This window comes from Lutjanus erythropterus, chromosome 3, assembly GCF_056507025.1.
Source record: "Lutjanus erythropterus isolate fLutEry1 chromosome 3, fLutEry1.hap2, whole genome shotgun sequence".
In the NCBI taxonomy this organism is placed as follows: domain Eukaryota; kingdom Metazoa; phylum Chordata; class Actinopteri; order Lutjaniformes; family Lutjanidae; genus Lutjanus; species Lutjanus erythropterus.
This window is the reverse complement of record NC_139319.1, coordinates 16645232-16670000: the sequence shown is the minus strand read 5'-3', so window position 1 is coordinate 16670000 and position 24769 is coordinate 16645232. Positions and strand designations below refer to the sequence as shown.

Here is a 24769-nt window from a genome sequence, read left to right as displayed (position 1 = left end):
TTTTTAGCTTTTGGACAGTTGGTTATACAGGAGGAGCAACGTAGAGATGTAATTTTGGCCAACTTGGAAATTGTGACTTGCCCTTTTCAATTTTTTTTTTTTTTTTTTTTTGCATTTTTACTGGCTAAACAATTAATTGATTAATCAGCAGATTAATTGATAATGAAAGTCATCCTTAGTTGTAGCCCTGTTTATAATATTCTACCTGATTTTCCCAGTGCAGTGAGGGTCTAATCACATGCCACCCAAAGGCTTGACTTTATTAAATCATATATTCAGCAGCCACACTGACCACTACATTTATTTAAAACCAAAATAAATATTTTGGTCACAAAACACAGCAGCCTAAAATACCCCACGAATCTCCTACATGCTGAGATTTCTATTCATATTACCGGAACTTTATTGATTATTCGTCGACTCTCATAATAACTGTAAATAAAGAACAACAACTTACACATGCCCACACAGACCTAAAAGAAGTCCCTGGGAAAGACTCAGCTATAGTAGATTTCACCACTCAGCCCTGTGATAAGAGCAGAGCAGATGGCTTTACATTTCTTTCGTTCCTCAACACACACGCACACACGCACACACACACGCACACAAAATGCACAGTACACACCATACCCTGCCAGACATATGATAAAGAAAGCCTTTCGACTTCCATGATAACGTCTCTATGTTTCTGTATCCTCCCCATTATTCGGGCATTCACCATGGCGGTGGTGCGGCTGTCTCCTCAGGAAAAAACAGGAAACAGCTGACGTGGAACCCGTGAGTGATGCTCACATGATGCTTATTGATCGCCGGTTGCCCCGGGTCTCACACGCATAGAGTCAGGGTCGCTGCTTTAACCATAACACTGGTCCTGCAGGGCATTGCTGCGCGGCTGCAGAGGTTACAGTATGACCCGGGACACACATGATCATGACCATGTGAGGGGCAGAATTTATTTATTTATTTGTTTATTTATTTATTTATTTATTTATTTGGCAAGCTCATGCACATAATATAAAGATGAGAGTGAATTTTTTGAAGGCTTTTAAAGTGGTGTCTGCATGAGGAGCCGTATTGATGGATTTCCTGAGCAGTCTGACATTGAAATACTCCAAGAAAGCAAAAGAAAAATGGTGGAATTAGAATCATGCATGTGGATTTTATCCACTTAAACTTATACTGTAGACGTGTACTTAACACGTATTGAAAGGCAATAACAAGGAAATAAATTATTTTAAAGTATCTTCATGTTTCAATAGAAATGAAAGGACATACTTGGTGATGAGAGCAAAAAGAAAAAAAAAAAGATTTAAGAAAGCCAGTAAAAATGTTGCGGACGTCATATCTCCCTGGTTGGTGCCTGAGTAAATATAGTGGGGACCACAGCATGAATGGGACCTTGTACATCCTCCCACTCCGTCAAACTCGATGGGTTCTTAATAGTGCGCACACACACACTCACACACACACCCACACACACACACGTATACAGTAAATATACACACGTAGCTGCAGCAGCCACCTTCCCACTCAATCTTGCTCTCCCGTTTCTGTGCTCTCTCTCTCGCAGCAGAAATAATGCTGCCTTCAGGACACACTCACATCATCATTATTGCATATGCACAAAGATTGAGAGAGACACTCGTGAACTGAGTGCCACCAGTGGCCTCTCTCAGCGCTGCTCGTGTTATCTGGCACCCTCTAAAGTGGCCAGTAGCAGTGCAATAATTGCATTAAAGGGTGAAAGAGAGGCAGCCACAAGTTTGCAGTTAGAGACAGGTGCTGTAGGTGGGATCTGTTGTCCAATCAGGTGCAAGACCACCTTATTGAGGAAACATTATGCTCCCTCTGACACTTGTTCTTGTGTCTTCTTATAAGTGGTAATCCTGTAAATGCATGCAACACCCAGTCGTCCAATCTCAAGGGCCCTTTCTATAAAGACAGTAGCTGTCAAATCAAACAATCTGATATAGGGCTGCACAGTCAATTCTAATATTATCAAAATCTCAATTGCAAAAGTTGCATTTTTTTGTTAGAAGTAAAATGTGTGACAAAACAGCATCACAATGAGGCTGTGTACTGCTGTAGAGACGCCCTGACCTACAAATCTTGTTCTCCAGATGTAAGAAAACATGTTTGTTTGGTGCAGACTCTAACAAGTGTCACATCATCATGACTTAAATTAAAAATTATCATTCCTAATAATCGTGAATCGTATCACAATATCTGCCAAAATAATTGCATTATAACTTTTTTACCATATCATACATCCCTAGTCTGATTTTACAAGTGGAGGACCGGTGGTGGAGATAGAGTTTTAGGTGAGGAAGGTTAGTTGAGAAGAAGAGAAAAAAAAGGGGGAGATTGAGGTGTGGGGAAAAGAAGAAGAAGCGGTGAGAGACAGAGACGTAGTAGAAGAAGAGGAAAAAGAAAAAGTAGTAATGGGGGAAGTGGTGCGTGTCTTTTCTGCAAATCTCCTCTTTCACCTCTGCTCTCCTCCAGCTCTCCAGCCAAGGCCAGCCAAGAGACACTTCACCTCGCACCCACACACACATGGAGCCGGAGCCAACACACAGAAACACACTGAAACACACGCAGAGGGAGAGAGGACATACACCCACAAAACTGCACACACGCTCACTCCCTCTCACGCAAACACACACACACACACACACACAACTGGCATATGAGCATTTAGCCACCCACTCAGAAAAATAAATGGCAAAAGCACAGACATAAACGCCTTGACACACACGTGCACATGCATCAGTGTCCGAGCGCACACGCACTTCTTGACACCAGATACATGTGCGTATAGGCATCCATATGCTTTGTGTGCAACGACCCATCAAAGACAGACATGGAAATAATAACAGTCGAGTGTAACGACACACACACATTCACTGACTGTGGATAATTCCACACATATGCATCAAATCACTACCTCCCAGTCCCACACAATGGTAAGAAGAAGCAATGCATATGCAGCACATATGCAACATGCAGCACGCCTGTATGTACCCCACTGTGTAAAAAACACGCACACACACACGCGCGCTCAGCACTGTAAGTGTATCAGTGTGTTAATGGGCAGATTAGCGCGTTGTGTGATCTGCACTGAGGAAGATAATATCAACCTCGTTTGTCCAGTGCAGACAAAACAAAGCAGAGCGTGTTATTCCACAAATATGTCTGTCATCATGCCCTTAGAGAACAGCAGTCACTTTTTAACACACACAGACAGGACTGAACAGGCTGCACTGCATTAACGAATTAAATGGAATATTAGGAAAAATCAAGTTAAGTTAAGTTAATCCAAACAAAACATTTACATATGGTGCAAGACATGAAAAGAGAAAGAAACAGGGAAAGAAAGATGGAAATGTAAGAAATTTAAAGCAGATATTTAAGGTGGAATTTTATTTTTAAATAACTTTTACACCTGTATATTTGTATGATCAATCCCAAAAATGCCTGTATGGTGCTTTCCAATTAAAAACTGACATTTTTTTCTTTTTTGTCAAGCAATGAAAAATTACATTACTTATAAAAAATATAAAAATACTGATTTTATTTCAATTCTTCACTTATCCTTCACTCAGTTTTTAGTTTAATTTTGATCAAGTTTGTCAGGATTTTAAATTTGCAAATGCATGATATGAGGAAAAGGAAAATGCTGCAGGATTGTGGATTTCAAATAAAAATAAAAATTTACAAACTGGCAAAATGCATGTCAAATTTAAAGAACGCAAACACTTTACATTTCATTATTATTATTCTTAGGATTATTATTATTATTATTATTATCATTATTATTATTACTATTATTATTATTATTTGTCAAATTCTACATTTATTTTTTCTAATGTAAATTTCTACATTATAAAGCCTTGTATTTATGTGTGTGTATATCAGATTCTCGGTGTGAGATGAAGCAGGCAGCAGACAGAAGCTGTTAATGCCACTGTACCTCTTCCAGGTCTCGGCCCATAGTCGACCTGTCGCACTTCAAAGGAAGCCGCGTTACAGCACCCTTGCAAAAAGAAAAGGAAGAGGCTATTTTAGAGATAGTTTTAGATTGAAAACATACACTGATTTTCTTTTCTTTTTTTTTTTTATTCCGCTGTCTGTGAGCCTGGGTGGCAGCATCAGATCCTCAGGTGGAGGTTATATGGCACCTTTTACGAGATTTTCTCCCACATTCCTCCGACTTGAAGCGGAGGAGAAAATGTATAAAAAGAAAAAAAAGAAAAACAGTCGCGGCCTACGGCTGCTGTATTGTGCAGGAATTATCCCTGATGAACCAATTAGGCTCGTAGTATCACTTAACTGCGGGCTTTTTAACTTGCAGGGGTCGATATTCAGAGGCACGCATGGTACAGCAGCAGCAGCGGGTCAATTAAGGCTCCAAATATTATCACTGCGTTAATGTCTGCATGCATGGGAAATAAATCAACCACCTAATTAATGTTTGCATTTTTCCTTCCATAAAAACAATTACGAAAGACTTCTCTTTTGTAGTATTTTGTATATATTTTTTGCCGATTTCTGAAGATTAAGGAAGCTGAAAAAATAGGCAGTATTTATCGAATCCAGTTCGTTGATTTCATTTAAGTTGCATGCTGCTGTTCATGTTTGTTGCTGTTGACACTGGTGCGTGGATTATGAGGTTGTGAATCTGCTGGAGAAAAAAGTTTTTTCAAAGATTAAAAGCCTGTTAAGGCCTCATATGAAAGGTGTGAATTATTCGCTTCACAGACGTGCTTTAATCACTACTGTTGCTAATTTCGTTAAAACGCAATAATAAAAAAAAGATTGCATTTAGATATACTTCCACTATGCAATCGTAGAAGTGCAAACTTAATAAAACATCACAAAAATATTAAATTCACATTTATTTTTCATTTATTTCTCAGATTTGTATCAGTATCACCTCTAGCCAAATATTTTAAGGGGAAATGTTTAATTATGTTGCAAATATCTGAGTGAATATGGAAATCAATTTATTTATTAATTCTGAAATAACTCCGAATTAAACCCTAAATATATGGAAATGTCTTGAATACAGGAGTCAATCAAAAAGGAAATCAATAAATTCTGTGGTGACATTCGTTCTCAAATTGATTTCTGTTCTGTTTAAGTTCATGTCTTTACGCTGAAGGAGGCAGGTGTGCTCCTTTTCCTGGCTTTATTGTGCTATAAACACCTTCAAAAGACAGGGAAAATAAAATTCTACATCACATCTCCCGATTCATAATTTCCTCGTTATTTTTTTGTTTTGTTTTGTTTTACTTTCTGTACTTAATCGCTCAGTGATGTTTATGCACCGACATCACCAGACACCTGCTGGAAACAATCAGATCATTTTTGTCTTTTCAATTTTTGGCAGTAAAATGGCCACATTCGTGTGTGAGAGTTATCTTCTCATTTCTAAAGTAATTTTCTTGTGTGTGTGGTTTATACTGAATGTCAAAGGTATTGTAGCCTGATGTTTTGGCTTGCTGATGCCCAGCAGCTCCTCAACACCACCACAGCCGCATCTGTCCAGAACGCACCGCGCGTCTCTATCGATCAGATGAAAATATAATTTGGCCTAACAACGATAAAATACCGCATCCCTCGTGTCACCTAGTTGATCTTTAAGGAAGAGAGAGAGGGGAGATTTTTTGAAACACGAGCCCATAACGCATTTCTCTCCTCCAACCAACACCCCAGGGTGCGCCAGCCTCGGCAAACACAAAGTCATTATCGGTTAGATTCCAAGAAGGCGAGTCTGTCAAGGAACAGGCTTCCTTCGGAGAATTTATGTCATGCCTACTAAACATGGGAAGATGTCTTCTAAGTGGTGCGAGGAAGGATAAATAACAGCGAGTCCCACAGCTGATTATATTGAAACAACGGTGCGCATTTGTAAGAAGGATTGGGGATGCAAACGTGGGGTCCCAGCAGATGCTGAGCGCAGGGGCCCCTGCATCCACCTGCTTCACACCGGGAGAGGAGGAGAGAAGACAACGGCTCTTTCAATTCACTTATCGATAGTTTGTACGATCGTTTCTGCAGGAGAATTTAAGGTACAGGGGCTTGTAAAATTATGATGTGCATGAAAAATAATTTCGGGCAAAATGTGTAAATCTTTGGTTAGAGAAAAGGGGACAAAAAGGTTCCCAAAAGTTACATCGGGATGTTTTAGTCTAAACACATCAGTTTCACCTTCACGATTGGACCTCTGGGATTAAAAAAAAAAAATCTAAACTGTACGGGCTGTAAAGGTGACAGAAGAACTTTCTCATCATTCTCAACACAGACAGAGCCGCGGCGAGGCTGTTGCGCAAGAAGCGCTGTGGCCTGAGTGCGTAACAGCGTGTGCATGGTACGGAGAGCCTGCAGGTCCCGCTATGATTAACTGCAACCCAACAAGCATCCTCTATCTTTACTGTCTCCCCCTCACACACATACACACGTACGCGCGAACGGACGCACACACACACGCACAAACACACACAACTCTTACTCCTCTTTCCTCTCCTTACCTGACATTTATCCGACGAAAGCACCAATTCCCTCATCCTTAAAAATAACTCTCTTGTTCTAACTTCTGCTTGAAAAGAATTTTTAAAAAAAAGAAAAGCTGCTAAACAACAGAGAAATTCAGTGTAACATCCACGATAACAGGCGAGAAATGTCGGGAGGAAATGTGGGGCTTTCCTCAGCCGTTATCATCATGACTTTTCCAGGCGAGCCTGCCTGCGCTCATTCGCGGCTCCTCTCCTGCTCTAAAGCCGCGCAAGGGGCTTCCTGCCTCGGCCACATGAAGTCAATTAGCCGGTCCCAGAGGGGTGCCCCCTTCCCGAGTCTTTATCGGCACTGAGGTTACCAAAACACTGCTAGTGCTTTGCTTTTTAACTCCACACCGCTCACACACCAATTACGCAGACTTAAGCATGTATGTAACGAGTCCGGACAAGGGATAATCCATCAAATTGTGGAATAAGTGAATTATCTGATGTGGTGCAAATTTTGCCTTAAAATATGTTTTGTTTTGTTTTTTTTACACATATACAAAATATGTTATTTTTACTTATTTTATAGAGCAGAAAATGACTGAATTAGGCAAATTAAAAGGAACACACACAGAGGCAGCATGAATGAAAACAAAACAAAAACATAAAGACACACAGACAATTACATCTAATCTGATATGTTCCAAAAGTGGGAGTAAAGTTGCAAAATTGCAATTGCAAGTGAAGACTCTTAATTTGAAATATCACAAACAAAACACTGCCCGCAACCACCCCCCTTTACCCCCTGAATTACACACACACACCTCCTGACACACAAACAAACACTCTGTTTTTCACAAACACACCAAGAGGTAGTAAGGATCACAATAGCAAATGTCCAAGAGAAGGAAAATAAAAGTTTGGTCCTCGTATGAGACTGGAAATGTTCAAAGAAGAGAGAGGAGGCAGCGATGGAGAGGATGAGGAGGTGAGGCTGAGCTGACGTACCTGCTGGGACATTCTGTAGAGGAGGTTGCTGTCAGTGCTCTGCTGCTGCCATGTCCCCATGAAGCCCGGCTGCTCAGCACTAGGCGGTCTGGTGCTGAACTGCATGGAGCTTTCGCCTGCTCCCTCAGCGTTGCTGCTGCTAACGATGCTAACACCACCCAGACCACTTCTACTGCCGCTGCTGGTGGTGGTGCTGCTGCTGCTGCTACTGTGGCTACTGGAGGGGATGATGCTGCTCGTGCAAACGCCAGCCACGCCGGTGGGTCCGTTAGCCTTAGCTGGAGGTGGCCTGGGCGGCTCCGGGTCTGTGCTGGGCTCTTGTGGGACTGTGTCGCACTCACTGCTTCTCACATCCAACTCTGCCTCCTTGGACTTAGACAGAGAGGGAGAGACAGAGAGGGAGGGAGGGCAGGAGGGATGTGGGAGTGTGAAGGAGGAGAGAAGAGAAAAAAAAAAGTCAGTGAAGGTGGGTTCTTTTGGGGTCTTGTTGCCTTTTTTTTTCAGCTTCTTGAACAGTGAGAGGGGAGTTGAGGGAGTTGATGTGTGTGAGGTTTCTCTTGGCAGCCCTGGTGTGGCGGAGGAGTGTGTGTGTGGAGTTAATTCTCAAGAAGAGAGAGAAAAGAGTGAATTTCCTCAGGGGCCTCGTCTCGGACAGGGCAAGATGAGCAGAGCACCGGAGGTGAGGAAGGATGAGGAGAAGGATGAAGGTGAGGAGGAGGGGGGCTGATGAGACGGTGATCAGGAATTGAGTAAAAGGTGAAAAAAAGAGGGGGGTTATGGGAGTTAGTAAGGAGGGGTGCATGATGTTGCCCATGGCCTCAGTTTTTTGTTTTTTTTTTTGCTTTAATCCATGTGTCAGTCATTTTGAACTTGGACATGGACTCAAACACACTTGCACACAAACACACACAATGAAACACATGTTTAGTTTCATGCATGCATGCCCACATTCAGGTATGGAGTAAAATTTTTAAAAAGTAAGAAAGAAAAAGTTGAACAACCTGCCATCAGAGGAGTCAACACTAAAGACATGCACACATAAAGATAAAAACAATCTATGGAATTCTGTGTAATCTATGTAGTTTATCTAGTTGTAGTTAATATAGTTTTTCTAATGTAAAAACAAGTCTTAAGAAATAAAAAATCACATTATGAACAAAAAACAGCAAACAGCTAAATGGGAAATGTAAATACATTATGTATGACAAGCACAGAAAATCTATTCAAAAATGTTGGGTTTTTTTAGTTTTAAAAAAATCTAAATTTCAAAGTAAAAGTCCTTTGAAAAGCTCCATTTAAAGCAAAGAGTTGATCCAATAAAATGCATGAATGTCTCTTACCATCAATTCTGTGCCTGTCCCAGCAAAGTGAAGATGAGGTGTGGGAGTGAGCCACCAGCTATCCAGCTCTCCCTGCCTCCCGCTCCTCTCTCTCTCCCTCTCTCTCTCTTTTTCTCTCTCTCTCTCTCCCTCTCTGTGATTGTGTCCCTCTCTCGACGTCCGCGCCGCGCCGCCTGTCCTCTCTCTTTTCCTCTCTCTCTGACTCCTCTGTACTCCGCTGCAGCCGCTGAGGAACTGAGCTGAGCGCCTGAGCCTCTGTGCGTGTGTGCGTGTGTATGTGTGTGTGAGAGCGAGAGTGAGAGTGAGAGTGAGAGAGAGAGAGAGAGACGGTGGCTCTCTCAGTGTCTGTGTGTGTGTGTAAGAGGAAAGCGAGCGTGTGTGTGTGTCGGGGCCGGTGCAGGCTCAACTGAGTCAACTGTGCTGCTCCACTCTGAGATGTTCAATGACATCGCGCTGCACGCTTCCTCTCACACACACACACACACACACACACACACCCCTCCTCTGCTCAGGGGGAGGAAGGTGGGGGCATAAGCGCCATCGCAGAGCAGGAGGAGAAGAAGGTGGAGGGGAGGCGTTTGTCCCTCTCTGCCTTATTACCATTTGCGCTGCGAGTGGCCGGCACATCTCAGAGCAACTCTTGCAAGTTCCCCTGAGAGACTGTCCCGCCACACACACACACACACACACACACACACACATATAAACACTCACATTCACACACACAGGAAATCTTGTTTCCATCACTTCAGAAGACATTACACTGATTTATGTTAATTTCCTGGAGACCTAACCCTATCCATAACGACTACTTGCCTAACCCTAACCTTAATGTGAACCTAGACCTAACCTTATCCTAACCTTGCCCTAACCTTAACTTAAACCTAACCTTGCCCTAACCTTAACTCAAGTCTTCACCCTAAAATTTAATGATTTATGTCATAAGGACTTGCATTGGGTGAGCGTGTAAATGATATATGCCCTCACAACATGAGTAATGTATGTCCAAATCCACACGTATAAATACACAAACACATAGCTTAGCAAAGAGCTCAGTTTTTAAGGTAAAACTTTTAAAAAAAGAGAAAAGCATCACGGTTGCAGACTGTTACCAAATATTTGTTTCTTTGTTTTGAAAAATTGAAAATGCACAATTGAATTCAACAGAAAGCTTCTTTGATCACAGCTGAAAGTGCTTCTATTTCTGATTTGTAGGGCAGCAGTAAAACAAACAAGAAAAAATAAACAAAAAAATATCAATACACTTGTTATATCTTTCAAAAATCTCATGCCTTTGTTTGATTTTCACCCACTCTAATGAAAGACTAATGGAACGCAGGCAATCTGCCACCAGCATGCGCATGAACACACACACTCACACACACACAGAAACCCCCCCACCCCTCCCCACCCGCGGAGGAGGCTCTCAGATTTTAATTAAGAAAAAAATGAGGAAGAGGTTCCATTTTAGCCAAATTGGTCCCCACAGCAGCAAAGGTAAGGGAATAAAATGAGCGATGGAGGAGTAAAGGGAGGCAGACACGAAGAAAAAGACACACAGGAGGATAAAACCAAAAAAAAGAGAGAGGAAGGAGATCTATGCTTCCTTTGACACAGCGTAGGACACATCTCAAACAATGAAGACATCCCCCCCAACCTCCTCCTCCTCCTCTTCCCTTTAAATCTCCCATCTCCTCTCCTCCGCCCCGTCTTTTCACCCCACCATCATTAGAGAAATGACAGACCAGGTGCCTCGGTCGGCAGTGAGAGGGAGATGTCACTGTGATCTTTCTGCTGCCAGGGAACAAAAGAGGAAGGGACAGAGGGAGAACTTCTACATTAAATGGCTTCTGATATATAAAGTCACTTCAGATTTTGTGGTAAATTGCTGCAGACAGGTGCTTGGTCGCCCTGTTAAAAGGCTTTTGTACGGTGCACTAATGGCAGTATACTGTTAACCTTTACTGAGATTATCACACTGGTCGTTACTGTTATGTGCAAGAGATTTCTACAGTGTGTGTGCAATTGTGTCTTTTGTCTCGAGCTCAATTTACACCTTCCTCCTTCCTACATCTTAATCCTTTTGCTTTTGTCTCCTGTGATGTTTTTCCTCCATTTCTACATCTTTTTCTTTTAATACACTCTCCCCTTTCCTCTTGTCCTCTCCTTCCCTTTCTTCCTTTATCTTTTGCATAGTGGCCTGCGCCTCATCAGAAAGCCACGCACAGCTTTGTCGTTAAAGGCGTAATGTGTCACCTCCTGTCCATGTACCCACACGCTCCTGCTCTTAAAAACTGATTGAAAACGTAATGCACGAGGCTCCGGCTAATTATATTAAGTGACAATTTAGCGGCCGAGGTTCCTTTTTACTCTCTCTTCCTCTCTCGTCTGTAAATGTGCGAGTCGGTGGGTTTGTCGAGTGGCACTCAGTGTTTCAAGTCAAACTGGTGGCTCAGCTTCTGACCTGGCTGGTTAATGGCTGTTATTTGTGGGAGGGAGGAGTGGACTCTGCCAATATTGCTCACTCTCCCTCCACATCTTTCTCCCCTTCCTTCCCCCCTCGGCTCTGCCGATGGTAATAGCCGTGATGACAAGAGGAGACACAGAAGTAAAAATAAGGAGGAGATGGAGAGTTTTAGGAGGGAAACAAGGAGGAAAGAGGAAATGGAAAGATGAAAAATGCTGGGAAGCAGCAGGAAAGGGGTAGAAAAAAAGAATGCAGGAGATCCTCAGGCTCCTTTATTAAAACTATTATTGTGCAGGACTTGAGAATTCCCTCCGGGGCAGGGGTCCATGTCGAAGCCCATATAATTAACTAGAGGCTCAGCTACGGATCAATTACCAGACAAGCAAGTGATAGCCGAATCAATGGAAGATCATCAGGCTCGTTATCAGTGTTGCAACTCATTAGAGGAAAAGTGAGGTAGAGAAAGAGGGAAAGAAAAAAGGGGATGGGGGAGTGAGGGCAGGATTGGTGGCAGCGTGTTAGCTCACAGGCTGATGGGTATGTGTGTGTGTGTGTGTTGGATGTTGGTGTGTGTGATGGGTTGCAGTGACCAGTGACAGGGAGATCCCTGTATGACAGAGTGCAGCCGGCTCTGTAGCAACAGTCACTGAGGCTTGTACGGATCAATACGAGTGTGTGCGTGAGGTTAAAGCTCTGCCACAGCATCCTTATCCCCCAGCGACTCACGCGCTCAGTCTGGGGCACAATCCCACAACCCGAGCAGTCAGAAAGGGATTGAAGAGTTACAGAGCAAAGCCCACGTTTGCTGAGACAAAACTGGAAGAATATGTTACCCTTCATCCCTGAAATGCAGCGGTGAAGTAACTAAGAACACTTACTCAAGTACTGTACTTATACTGTATAATTTTGAGGTACTTGTGCTTTACTTGAGTCTTTCCATTGTTGTTGACAACTATTAATTTAATCAACTATTTTGATAATCAATTAATCATTTTGAGTATTTTCTTTTAAGAAAAAAATATCCAAATTCTCTGATTTAAGCTTCTCAAATGTGAATATTTTCTGGTTTCTTTGGTAAGTAAACGAGAAATATCTTTGAGTTGTGGACAAAGCATGAGATTTGAGGACATCCCAGCTTTGGGAAAGAGTGATCAACATTTTTCTGGCATTTTACGGCTTTTACAACTAATTGATTAATTGAGAAAATGATGGACAGGTTAATTAATGAAAATAATTGTTAGTTGTAGCCCTATTCTATTCTACTCCACTACAATTCAGAGGGTATTATTGTACTTTTTACTCTACTGTGTTTATTAGACATTTTAAGTTTCTAGTTGCTTTGCAGATTCAGAATAAACACACAACATGTAATCAATATATAAATATTATATTATGTATGTTTAAGATAAGATAAACTAGCAGTACATAATGTCATTAAAATTAGCCCCACATTTACCACCTGCAACATTAATGTATCAATAATTATAAGCCAGAAATATAACAGGCTAATGGTTGCCAAACTTTTCCTGCTATGCCCACCTTCAGAACTAAACCCCACAATTATATGTAATCATTAACAATAATCTGGAAGCAACTAATAAAAATAGATTTAAGTTTTATTGAAATACAAGTTAGAATGATAGCATCAGGGAACTCTTTTTATTTATTTTCCCCCAACATAAATCACTTTCATTCAATATTTTTCCTCTTTGCCACTATAATAGGCTGTAAATCATTCTAAAATGCTGCATGCTGAGTACATTTACTTTACTATAATTTGACATTAGTACTTTTGTTCTTTCATTAAAATAAAATTTTGAATTCAAGACTTTAATTTGTGAAATTACAAATTATATCTGCACTGTAGTTTTACTACTTTTACTTAAGTAAAAGATCTGAGTACTTCATCCGCCTCTGTTGAATTGCTAATAAAAGATGTCATTAGTCCATGATCAAATTTTAGAAGAGATAATTGAGTTGACTTCATGTTGGCATGAACATGCACAAAAACACACTTGTCCAAATACTGACAAGATAAAAAAGGAAACCAAAAATACAAAGACTGATAGAATCCAACTTGGGATCCACATATGCAAAAACAAGAAATATAAGATAGAATAACATTTTACAAACTATAAATAAAATGAAACACAGACGACATGTTATGCATACAGCTGAGGAAAACTTAACTGAGTTACTCAACACATCTGTCTGTAGAAGTTGTGCTGTATGGATGCAGCTTTCAGGTGTCAAGTCCTCTGCTCGATACACCGACACTTAAATATCTTTGTGAGTATCCACAGCATGTTAAATGATCAATTCAACTCGTAGTCTGTATATTGATGTTACCGAGAGAATCTCTGACGCTTCTCTGTCACTCGAGTCTTTGTGAAAGAATGAAGTAAAAATATTTTTCATTTAGCATTCCTGAAAACAGGCTCAGAAATGATAAAATGTGAGTATTTGAGGAAGTCTTTCTTCTCTTTACTTACTTTGGTTCTTTCCTTGACGATGCATCGGCTTAGAAAATTGTAAAATCTGGATCAGTGGATCTAGGCCAACAAAGTGAATATCTGTAGTATTTACATATTATAAGTCATATAATTTCTTTAATGTATTTTGACAGCTGTAGCAATTACATCATTCTATTAACTGTTATACTTATTCACTTATTTCTTTTTTCTGTTTGCATTCTCCTGTTCTAACTTCATTTTATCAGACTTTTTATATTTTTACACTGTTTTTTAGACAGAAAACTTGGATAGAATTTAATCTTACATTACCATTAGTTCTGTGTTCTGTGTACAGTGTTATAACTATAATATGCTAATATATTTTGCTGTGGATGAATGTTACATCTTTTTATGTAAATCACAGGTTGTAATTAGAAATACAGATTAATAGTTTAAAAAGTATTTTATGCCTGCAGACCAGATCGGGTAAAAGAGAGTAAAAGAAGTACACAGAGCAAAAGTGAGACTTAAAATATTTTTGATCTCTTGTTGTACTTTTTGTCCTTCGACCATAAGCTACAAGTGTGTTTTTAGAAGGCACCCTCCATCAGTAAGCCCACATTATTATACCCATCAAACCTCTCAGCACTACCTGTTTGTTTCCCAAACACTGACGTCTAATGGGTCAAATAGCCCAGAAATTGGGTGCGACAGCACCTGATTGTTAAAATAGCCTCGAGAGGCAATTCCCCTTTCTACGCTCTCAAGTCTTGAGAGCCAAAGCACCACACTTTTCATTTTCTATGCAAAGTGAGAAAAAACAGTGAGTATGAAACAACAGTGATGCAGAGGTTTGTGACCTCTGCATCTGCATCCACCAGTCATTATTACAGTGCATGTCTTTTGTGTTATTTTTCTGTTTTCTGTTATTTTGGAGGGATGGTGGGATAATTTTTCATGGAATTCATGAAATCACAACTGAGCAAAACTCAAATTGGCCTTTTACACACTTAAATAAGGGCAAATGGAAGGACAAAAGCAGAGGGCAGAGAGAGGGGAGAGTGGAACAACATAATTTGTGCAGTGACGGTGATTATCTGCCGCAGGAATAAATGGTTAAGGCCAGTAAAAAAAAAAAAAAGGTTGATGAGAGTCTCTTTGCTTCTAGAATGCAGTGAGAGAACACTAGTTCACTTCAGGGTGCTGCAGGAGTTCATCCTGTCAGCTGTTTTGTAATCCAAACTTTTTTCCGGATTGAAATCTCTTTTTTTTCATCCATGCGAGGTTAAATTATTTCAAATAAACAGACCAAAACAATGATAATCATGGTTTAACACGGTGGGAAGTGGCATTTCCAAAAGAGTGAGTGCAGCCTTTGTACAGTAAACTAGGGACATAAGCAGGAGCACATGGCTGAGGGCTGGTACTGTCTGTGACCTGATTTATAGTCATACAAGGATGCTCACACACACACGCTCAGGCAGGCAGTGTGTGTGCATGTGACAAGGAATGGCGTGTCGATCAGATGGCACAGGGATAGAACTGTCACTGTTCTGCAACCACTACGGGGCCACAAGACATCATATGACACCGACAGGAACAGCCCTTCGCTTGTGATAACTGGAGAGACAGAGACAGGGAAGAAAGACGTCGTGAGACACAGATGAGGGCACCCAAAGGTCTGCGAGAGATGAGAGAGAGCCACATGATTGTCTGTGTCACTGATCACTGTAATCCGGCCTCCACTAATAAGTGCACCTTTGTGAAAAAATCAGAGGAAGAAAAAAACGCCAGCGGAGCATCTTCTCCGAGTCTTATGAGTTATTTACGATTTTCAACCATATTTGCGGTGACTTGGAATGGCAAAAGGTTAATGGCTGAGAGCACAATCTGCTAATGTCTATTTGGCAATTCATGACCTAATGACACATGTTATGTATCAAGTGCTCCATGTGCTAGTTTTGTTTTTCCAAGAAGGGAAGACTCCACACATAAGGTCAGGAGACAAAACTACAATTTTATCAACGACTGGTGCACACGTGGAGCCATGCACGCACACACACACACACACACACACACACACACACACACACACACACACACACACACACACACATACATACACACATGTCCAGTGCACATGAGCACCTCTGACCCTGCGGGCACTGAGCTGACCAGACCACTTTTTCTCTCACCAAATTACAGTAAATCCAACAGCGAACTGTCAGCTTCCCTCACTTTACATTTTCTGCCATGCACTTTCACCCCACTACTCACACTTACACATATTTTAATAGGTTATCTCAATAACACAACAGACTCTTCGTCACCCAAAAATTGCTAGGGCTACAACTCATTATTTTCGTGGTCATTTGGACCATCGTTTGGTTTACAAAATGCCGGGAAATGGCGAAAGATTCCAAGGTTGCCTTCTCAAATTTTCCATCAAAACCAAAAGACATTCAATTTACTTTTTTAAAAGAAGAAGCAGACCAGCAAATATTCACATTTGGGAAGCTGGAAACTGTGACTTTTGTCGAGAAAGTAATTGATTAATCAAGTAGTTGTTTTTCCTGAAGCAAGAAGCTTCTAAGTTTTCAGCCTGCAAGAAACCAAACATATTTTTGCAGCTTGTAAGTCCCCATGAAAAGAAATCAGTAAATCAGTCTTTTACTCAAAGGACCGGTGTCTAGGATTTAGTGGCACATTGCAGCTAACTTAGAGTTTGAAAACACCTTTCCTCACCCTCCCCTCACCCTCCCCAACTAAGCATGTAGGAAAAGGGTCAGCAACCTGGGGTTCTGGAGCTCTGTGAGGATCTTTTGCTCCTCTCCAGTGGCTCCCTGCAGGTTTGACAAAAGTTTTTCGGAAAGAAATAGAAACATTTGAATTGTCATTTGTCACTGTTGTAGGCCTAATGGGATTTTTACATTCTCTAGTTGTAAAACCATATAATCTATACACCAAATATAAAGTTTGTATGTTTTCATGTTTCTTCAACTAAAAGCCTTGGTCTATGGCTTGGCACCTTTTCCTCTAAATTTTGCCGGTAGCTAATCTTCAGTCTTCCTAGGCTAGCTATGGATGCCAAATCCCCCCCCAAAAAAAGAAAAACTCTCCAAGTTTGTCTGTCTTTTCTGGACTACTGTACTGTACTGTGGCAGCCTCCATGGAAGAGAAGCAATTATGTTCAAAATGGATGGGGCGTCTGCGCCAACCATAGTGGAGCACGCTACCCTAATTTTTCTGCCAGGTTTTGCAGCCAAAGTTGAATGAAGTATATATTTATAAGTTGTTTTAATGTCTAAATGTATCATATATAATGTTTTCATCAGTGTAAAATCACCTGGAAATAAGAATTGTTGTGATGAGCCATTGATCATGTTTCTACAGTAGCCCAGAGTTTCATGGTCACTGTAATTTCTACTACATGTTTGGAAGTGGAGGGTTGAGACAAGCGGTATTCGGATGACTGCAATCTGCAACCTTGCCACCAGATGCCACATAATGCTGCACACTGGTCCTTTAAACACTAAGTGGCTGTTCTCCACAACACGTTCACTGGGTTCCTGCCATCGATGGGAGATGGAGGTTATGATGCAGACAATTTTACTATAGAGAAGAATGGTGGAAAAGTTCATTTGTGCATCTTTAAAATACTGTAACAGAGTTCTGTAACTGTATTCCTCATTTATACAATGACTTCAGTAGAAAATCTCACGCATGGCATCAAGGAGAAAATCATAATGATTGTTTAAATTCTGGTGTAGCCTATAGGATCCTAGTTAGCTGCTTTGTAAGATGATGCACTGCCTTCATTCTACATGCTAACTCACACAAACTTGAAACTGTTTTAAAACAAAAACAAACTCCGTCCATAGGAGTGCTTTCACACATTTCAGAAATAGTCAAAACCTGAAAATGGATATCACGTGACCATTCATGTACGCTGGGCTCGCGCCTGTGGTGTAAACAGGGGGCAGATTATTGACCACAGTTGGTTGCTTAATATCAGAAAACACAATGAACAAAGAAGAGCAGCAGCAAAAAATTAATGCCAAAGTTTTCTTTGCATGGACAAATAGTGTGGTGGAACTGTTACTGCAAGTAACACATAGACCACAAGGTCAGCAATGCCTGTTATTTGTTATCCATGTTGAATTAACCACTGGTACTAGGCTGGTTTTGTTATTTTCTTCCAGAAAGGGGTCAAATCAGGGAAGTATACATTGTGACTGATAAGACCCAATCCACATATATGATGTTATTTTTAAAAGTCTGTTGTTTCCATCTAAACCTGACTAAAATGCAATCCAATCTGTTTCAGGGGTTCAGAAATGCTGGAATAGTACACAGACTGGGTGTAAATGTAGCAAAAGTTCTGTAGTTTTAAAGGAGAAATCTGACTAATTGACTGTAATAAATCATTAAATATCACGATATGTCACCAGAAATGACAGAAACATGCTAGGTTGAAATACTTGCTTCTCTGACAACAGTGCTACAGCTAGTGTCTGCCTTTGAAATTTCTAATCTGATCCATAACTTTTGTTATTATTTGCACATTTCACATTAATTTTAGTTCAAATTAATGCCAGATGTTTGCCAAATGAGCGAGTGTTTATTTATGAGTCATGAGAAATCATTAATAATCTTTTAGAAGGTGTAGATGTTTATAATGGTTACATTGAGCAGATTTCATTAATATAATGGAGTCTGGCAGCCAGTAAGACTGTCACTGAACTCCAACTCCAGAGTGTGTTTTTTTCAGAGCAGTGGGTTTTTTGTTTTCAGGATAACAGGCTTAGCTTTACACTGACAGACAACTGACAGTAATAACAAGCTGATCAACTTACAGTGTAGAACTTGTGATTGTTTGTTATTGTATAGAACAACTCACTTCATCCATAGAATATATATTAAATAGAATTTCAACCTAATTAATGCACCGTCTGTGGCGCAGTTGTTACATATTGCTCCTTTACCATGCAACTCCACAGTAAAGGTAGAGGTGTGGGGATATTGTGCGGGAAAAGGATGAAAGAGGAGAAGAGGAGGAAACAGACAAAGCAGATGTTGAGTTCCATGACTTGCTTGGTTTCGGGGCATTTCACAGACATGTACATCAGGGCACCCTGAGCTCATCCTTCTGCCTGTTCTCCCCGTTATTTCCTCCACAATCTCCAGCGTCATCCACACTCACACTTGGATAATTCTCTTCTAATCATGTCCGGCTCTTCTCCTCATCCACCCTCATTTACTTCCCTCATGTCTCCCTCCCCTTCTCCTCTCCCTCTTCTCACCTCATCAGACAGGCCTCCACCTCACCCCTCCGCTGCCTGCCTCCATCCCCTCGCTCCTGTCCTCTCTCACTGACCCGTGCTCCCCCCCAGTCACAGGGCGTTGTGTCTCTACCTGCCAGGCTCCCTGACAGCCCCACGTCCCCCCTCACCCCCTGAGAGGAGACCGCCTGCCCATCCGGAACGCTGCCGTGGCAACCCTGCCAGCGCCCCCATTGTACGCCCCCCCACCCCCCACCCCCTCACCACCGCCATCACCAACCCGATCTCCACCGAAACCAGCACTGAGAGTTTGACAAAGTCCTTCTCTTCTCTTTGCAAACTTCTTGTCTCTCATTATTCTGTTTTTTTCTCTCTTCTTCTCTTGCCCTCGCGCTCAGATTTTTTTTTCCCATCTGACCTCACTAATATGTTTTTACCTCTTTTAGCTTTCTGCTCCCTCTGACACTCACTGAAACACTTTCTCCTCTCGCTGAGGCCCAGATAAAAGAGAGCTTATGTCAGTGGTTGTTACGGTGACCTTCATAACAGTTTGCTTGAGGATTGCTGTTTGTTTTAATAGTGACAGGAAATACAACAGAAGAAAAATGGGAATATATTATCACAGGCCCAAAAATCAGACTTCAGGTATTTTGTTTTTTAAAAGAGAGAGTGCTGTCACTTGCTCCTTTAGAGAGTGTTGCATTGTGGGTTGTAGTCTTGTAGTCTTAATGATGTGAAGCTAGTGAGTCTCCTCAAGGCTTTTCTCAGTGTTTATTTAGAGTTGGTCATCACATTTTTAACAAGTATGTTGTGGAAGCTGACAGAATTGTTGCCTGGATTATGCTGAGAGGAGTTTTTTGTAAAGTGAATGAAGCATTACAGGTGCAGTTCAGGGTTGGTGTCCTGTACCAGCTTGGGTATCTGTGAGTGCCCACTTGGTCACCTGCGAAAAAGTTGTGTAACAGGGAAAAAAATATATTTATAGAAATTCAGGGGCACAGGTAAAACTGAACTAAATGTGGACAAGCAGCAGGAAGGATTTTTTTTATTGTTTAAGTCTACAACATAAACCTTGACCTCTAAATTCACATCTGGCCAAATTATGGGACGTCACTGATCTCACAGCAATGTTGGCTAGCTGCTAGCTAGCTAGTACATCAAAATGGATGACATTAAGGCAAAATAGCCAGTGCTGAATACTGAATTCTAAACAATACGTCATCGAAGACCAAGTCAGATGTTGAGAAATTTGGTATGATCAGAGAGTATGAGAAAAAGCTGTCAGTGGCTTTGCTACTTGTAAAAAGTGCCAAAAAAAACAAACAAAAAAACCCCACATTGTCGCTAAGGAAACACAACAGCTGCAGGAGTGTGTTTAAGTCACGTGTCAGATCGTGGAACTTATGTTCATGAGATGTAGAGGGCGTCTGGATTTACCTGTGAGATAATTGCGGGTATGGGGTCAGTTCCAGGACCTGTGCAGTCCTCTGGTCAGGGTCGTTGGTGGGGGTGCAAAGTACAGGACCTTGACCCTGCAGTGGACTGTCTCATACTTCAAGTCACTGCAGAGTTTTCTGTATCAAACCAAGGCGTAATCCTTCCATAATTTTAATGAAGTGGTGTCAGTACCTAAACACAGCCATGAAAAAGCTATATGTGATAGTCACATAATACAAGTGGGTGTTTTATTGTAAGACTGGATATTTTGGCGGAAAACAAATGAAATACGTCGTCAGTCAGAGTTGGGACAAATTACTCTGAAATGAAGACAGTTACTGAATACAAATTACATTGCAATTTTTGTAATTAGTAACATAATCCATTGTATTACAAAAAAATGCAACCTAATCTAAATACTTTGGGATTAATTCAAAATCTATGTCAGGCATGCTATTTAATAGAGCTAATAGAGCATTAGTTATCATGAAAAAAGTGTCATAATTTAGAAATTGCCATATTTTAAGAGGTCTAATCAAAATGTAATCAAGTAATCATTGACAATGTAATTATAATGTATTTACACATTTTTCAAATCTGAAATTTGGGCTGATTAGAGTTACTCACTTTTGATTACATGATACTGATTACATGTAATCTGTTCCTACCCTACCCTATTGTCAGTGGACATCATACATCACAGTACATTTCCTCATTGTGTTAACAGAAAACGTATTTTACTGTAGCTAAATTGCTGAAAACTGGTCAAAAGCTTTCCTGGAAAAAAAAAACCAAACAAAAAGACACAGATTCATCTGTCAGGCAGCCAAGAATTACTGGTGTCACAGAATTTAATGATGAGCTCAAAGAGACAGTCTGAAGAATGAAAAAATTCAGGCCACTACAAAGAGTGTGACAGCAGAGTGTGAGCTAAATGAATATAAGAGGTACATTTTGTTTTAATGTAAGTGTTTCAAGTGAAAAAGCTTGGAGTATGAGGACTCTCTTCTCCTGATAGCAAACATTTCTGAAGACTGGGAGTCGTCATATAGTCAGGGTCATTTTATATTCTACATGTGAATTTAATAATTTGTGAGAAAAAATGCAACAAACAGGGATTTGCCAGTCTGATGCTTATGTCTGGGTATGACTGAGAGTCCAAGTGTTTCAAGAGAGGTCATCACTAAGCAGCTGTGTGTCTGCTAAGTGGTGACGTAGTGAAGTAATGGGAATCACACGTTATAACGGTTAGCCTTTGTGAGTAACAGGGAAGTCCACGGCTGCTTTTGATATAAAAAAAATACAAATTCAATGACCTCACAAAAGTGGAGAGGTGGTCCAAAAGAGCCTGTGTACCATCTGAATCCTCCTCCAGACAACAAATGCTGAGCCGAGAGGGAGGTGGGAACCAAAAACATGTGGGTTACATTAGCCAGGGGAGTCTTTATTTATGGCACACACATGACAAGGAACATAACCGCTAACAACACGACAAACACACAAACACTTGTGACTGTGCCTGGCCAAAAAAAACTCCCAAATAAATGTCACACAAATCATCCTGTGGTAGTAAAACCACTTAGCAAACAAGCAACAAAGTTTGGGTTTGGGCCTTCACTTCAGAGCAAGGAGAATTTCAATCACAAAAAAAGTTTCAATTTCATACTCCCACCACATCTTTCTTATCTGTTTTTCTTTAGCTTTTTTCATCTGTGTGTATGAAGTCCAGAAAAGTAGAAAGTTCAGCTTCAAAAGTAATATTTTATTTTTCAAGTTCAGCGTGTTGTCTGCGTCAACCGAACGATCGGTGCATTAAAAAGTCATTTTAGCTTCTCTTCCAGTGAACCCAGTGCTCATCACAATGCCCTCCCCTCCTCCAAACCCTCTTGTAATTGAACACTATCCCACAGCCCCGGCAAGAACAAAAAAAAAAAAAATCAGCTTAGTGAATGCAGAAAAAAATATGAAGAAACGATTATTATTCCACCATCGGGTTTCAATTACGCGGAAGAGGGGGGGTTAAGTGAACATCAAGTCATATTAAAGTATATAGGAGGCCACTGGCATTGGGAGACTTTGTTGAAAGCTCTCGTGTATTAACACACATTCTTACACGTGGCCAAGTTACATTATTTGATTATTACAGCCGTAGCCACAGGTTTGGCGTGCGGGCTTTGAGTTCCCGCTCTCGCCTTAGAGCCACTTCCACGCAGAACAAGAACCTATTAGTCTGAAAACAGTGATGAGAGAGAGAAAGATCTCCTGTCTACATCTGGCATGCACAGACGCCAGAAACCCAGCTGTGTGTGTGTTCATGAGTGTGTGTGTGTTTGGGCATATATTCCATTTTGCGTGTCTGTGTTGCATTGCTTTAATATATCCACTCTTAGAAATAAAGGCACCAACTAGAACCCTTTTTGGTTCCTGGTAGAACCTTTTATAAAGGTTCCATCTGGAACCATCTCAGAAAGGGTCCACTCAGAACCCTCCACAAGAGGTTCTACAAAGAACCCTTCCATGGTGTAATTGTTACACCCTGAACCCACAGTGGAGATTCTAGTGAAAACCCTTTTATATTCCAAGTGTTTTATCTAGAACTCACCAAGGGCATTCCACCGAGAAACTTTTCCTATTCCAAGGGTTTTATCTAGAACACATTCAGGGTGCTGTGCTTAGAACCCTTTTACATTTATCAAGAACCCACCTAATGGGTTTTTATCCAGATCCTTTCCATTTTCTAAGGGTGCTAAAAAAGAGCCCCCCAAGGGGGTCCTACTGAGAACTGAGAGCTTCATCTAGAACACCCCCAAAGCATTCTACCAAGAACCTTTTTATATTTCTAGGGTTTTATCTATGACCTACCCAGGGGGTTCTACTGAAAACCTTTTTCTATTCCAAGGATTTCATCTAGAGCACACACAAGAGGTTCTACAGAGAAACTATATTCTATGGGTTTGGCTAGAAACCACCTACAGAGTTCTAGCAAGAGCCCCCAACAAAAGAGATATTCAAGTATTTCAACTGTCCTTGAAGAACTTTATTCTAAAAAAGGGTTCTTTAAAGGGTTCATAATGGGTTTTCTTCAAAAATAGGGCTCCTCAGAAGCAAATAGTTCTATGTAGAACCTTGGCCCTTCAGGGAGAACCCTTATTTGTAAGAGTGTTAGACAGATTTAATGACAGACTAGACGTGAGGCTCTGTGTAATGAAGCTGCATTGTAAAAATTTAGATTCAAAATAGTGGCTGCTGTTCATTATCTCGCAGTCGCTCGTAAATCACCTCCAGCTCCTTTAATTCTCGTCTCTTTCTGAGCGTTTATGTTCACTCTGCTGTCGGCCTCTCTTTCCCTTGCAGTCAATCTTTCCCACTTTGTCCTCACACACCACCACGCCAGATTCTGTCACCTGTCTCTGCTCGTTCTATCACTCCCCGAGAGGCAGGGGGGATGGCCGCAGCATTCCCAGAGGCAAGACATAAAGGGCTGTGAATGGATGGATGGATGGCGAGGGGGACGAACCCAACGACTAAATTATTAAGTGACACTTCGCTTCGCTTTGAGACACACACACAGACAGACACACTCACGAGGCGAGCGGGTAAACGCATTAGAACGGTTAGCCCCCTGAATGCACCCGACAACTCGACTACACGCTAACTCACGTCAAAATCATCAAACCAGGCCCGGGGCTCTTAAAATTTTTACGCTACTGCTTGAAGGGACGTCGTGGAGCCTGGGAGGCTTTCTGAGAGTGAGTGGCCCTGTCATCACAGCCATTGCTGCCAATAAATAAGTAAATATGGGAGTGAAGTGGCTAAGCAGCATTGCCACAGAGTTGACAGCACCTATCTGCTGTGAGTTTGTGCCCCCATGTGAACATCAGCACCTGTGTGTGTGTCTTCTCCATGGGGGGCCTTGCTTCTGCCACCATCTCCCCAGCTAGAATGTGCCAAAGTGGGGCTTCATTCACTTAAGTTCCACCTGCCCTTGATTTCCTGTAGACAAGGCTGAAGCACACTGGGACAGCTCTGGTCTAATTTGGTACATAAGGAGACATGATGATGGGCCATTTGGTCACCATGGACCCAGGATCTATGTTTACATCGAAACAGGCAGAGGAACAGAGCTGCTCAGTTTGTGGGGTTATAGCAGAATTACACAAGTGGGAAGTGGTGTTATAATCCCTCCCCACACAAATAGGACACAAGACATGGGATATCAACCACGTTTTCATTACACAAAGACAAAAAATACAGATCTCTAAAGGGATGGTTTGGATTATTC

General features: G+C 41.2%; 1 protein-coding gene across 4 annotated transcripts in view; it reads right to left on the bottom strand.

Annotated features, from left to right (window-relative positions):
- bnc2 (basonuclin zinc finger protein 2) overlaps nucleotides 1–24769 on the bottom strand; it is a 226237-nt gene that overhangs the window by 113548 nt on the left and 87920 nt on the right. The window contains exons 1-3 of one of the 4 annotated variants that reach the window (XM_084715212.1): nucleotides 8849–9233; nucleotides 7509–7880; nucleotides 3971–4033 (exon numbers count right to left, since the gene is read on the bottom strand). In XM_084715212.1, the coding sequence (XP_084571338.1) occupies nucleotides 3971–4033; nucleotides 7509–7880; nucleotides 8849–8851 (438 nt within the window). In that variant the 5' untranslated portion in view covers nucleotides 8852–9233. Of the gene's footprint in view, nucleotides 1–3970; nucleotides 4034–7508; nucleotides 7881–8848; nucleotides 9234–24769 lie in introns of those variants that run through there. The other 3 variants (XM_084715211.1, XM_084715208.1, XM_084715209.1) reach the window with 3 other exon arrangements.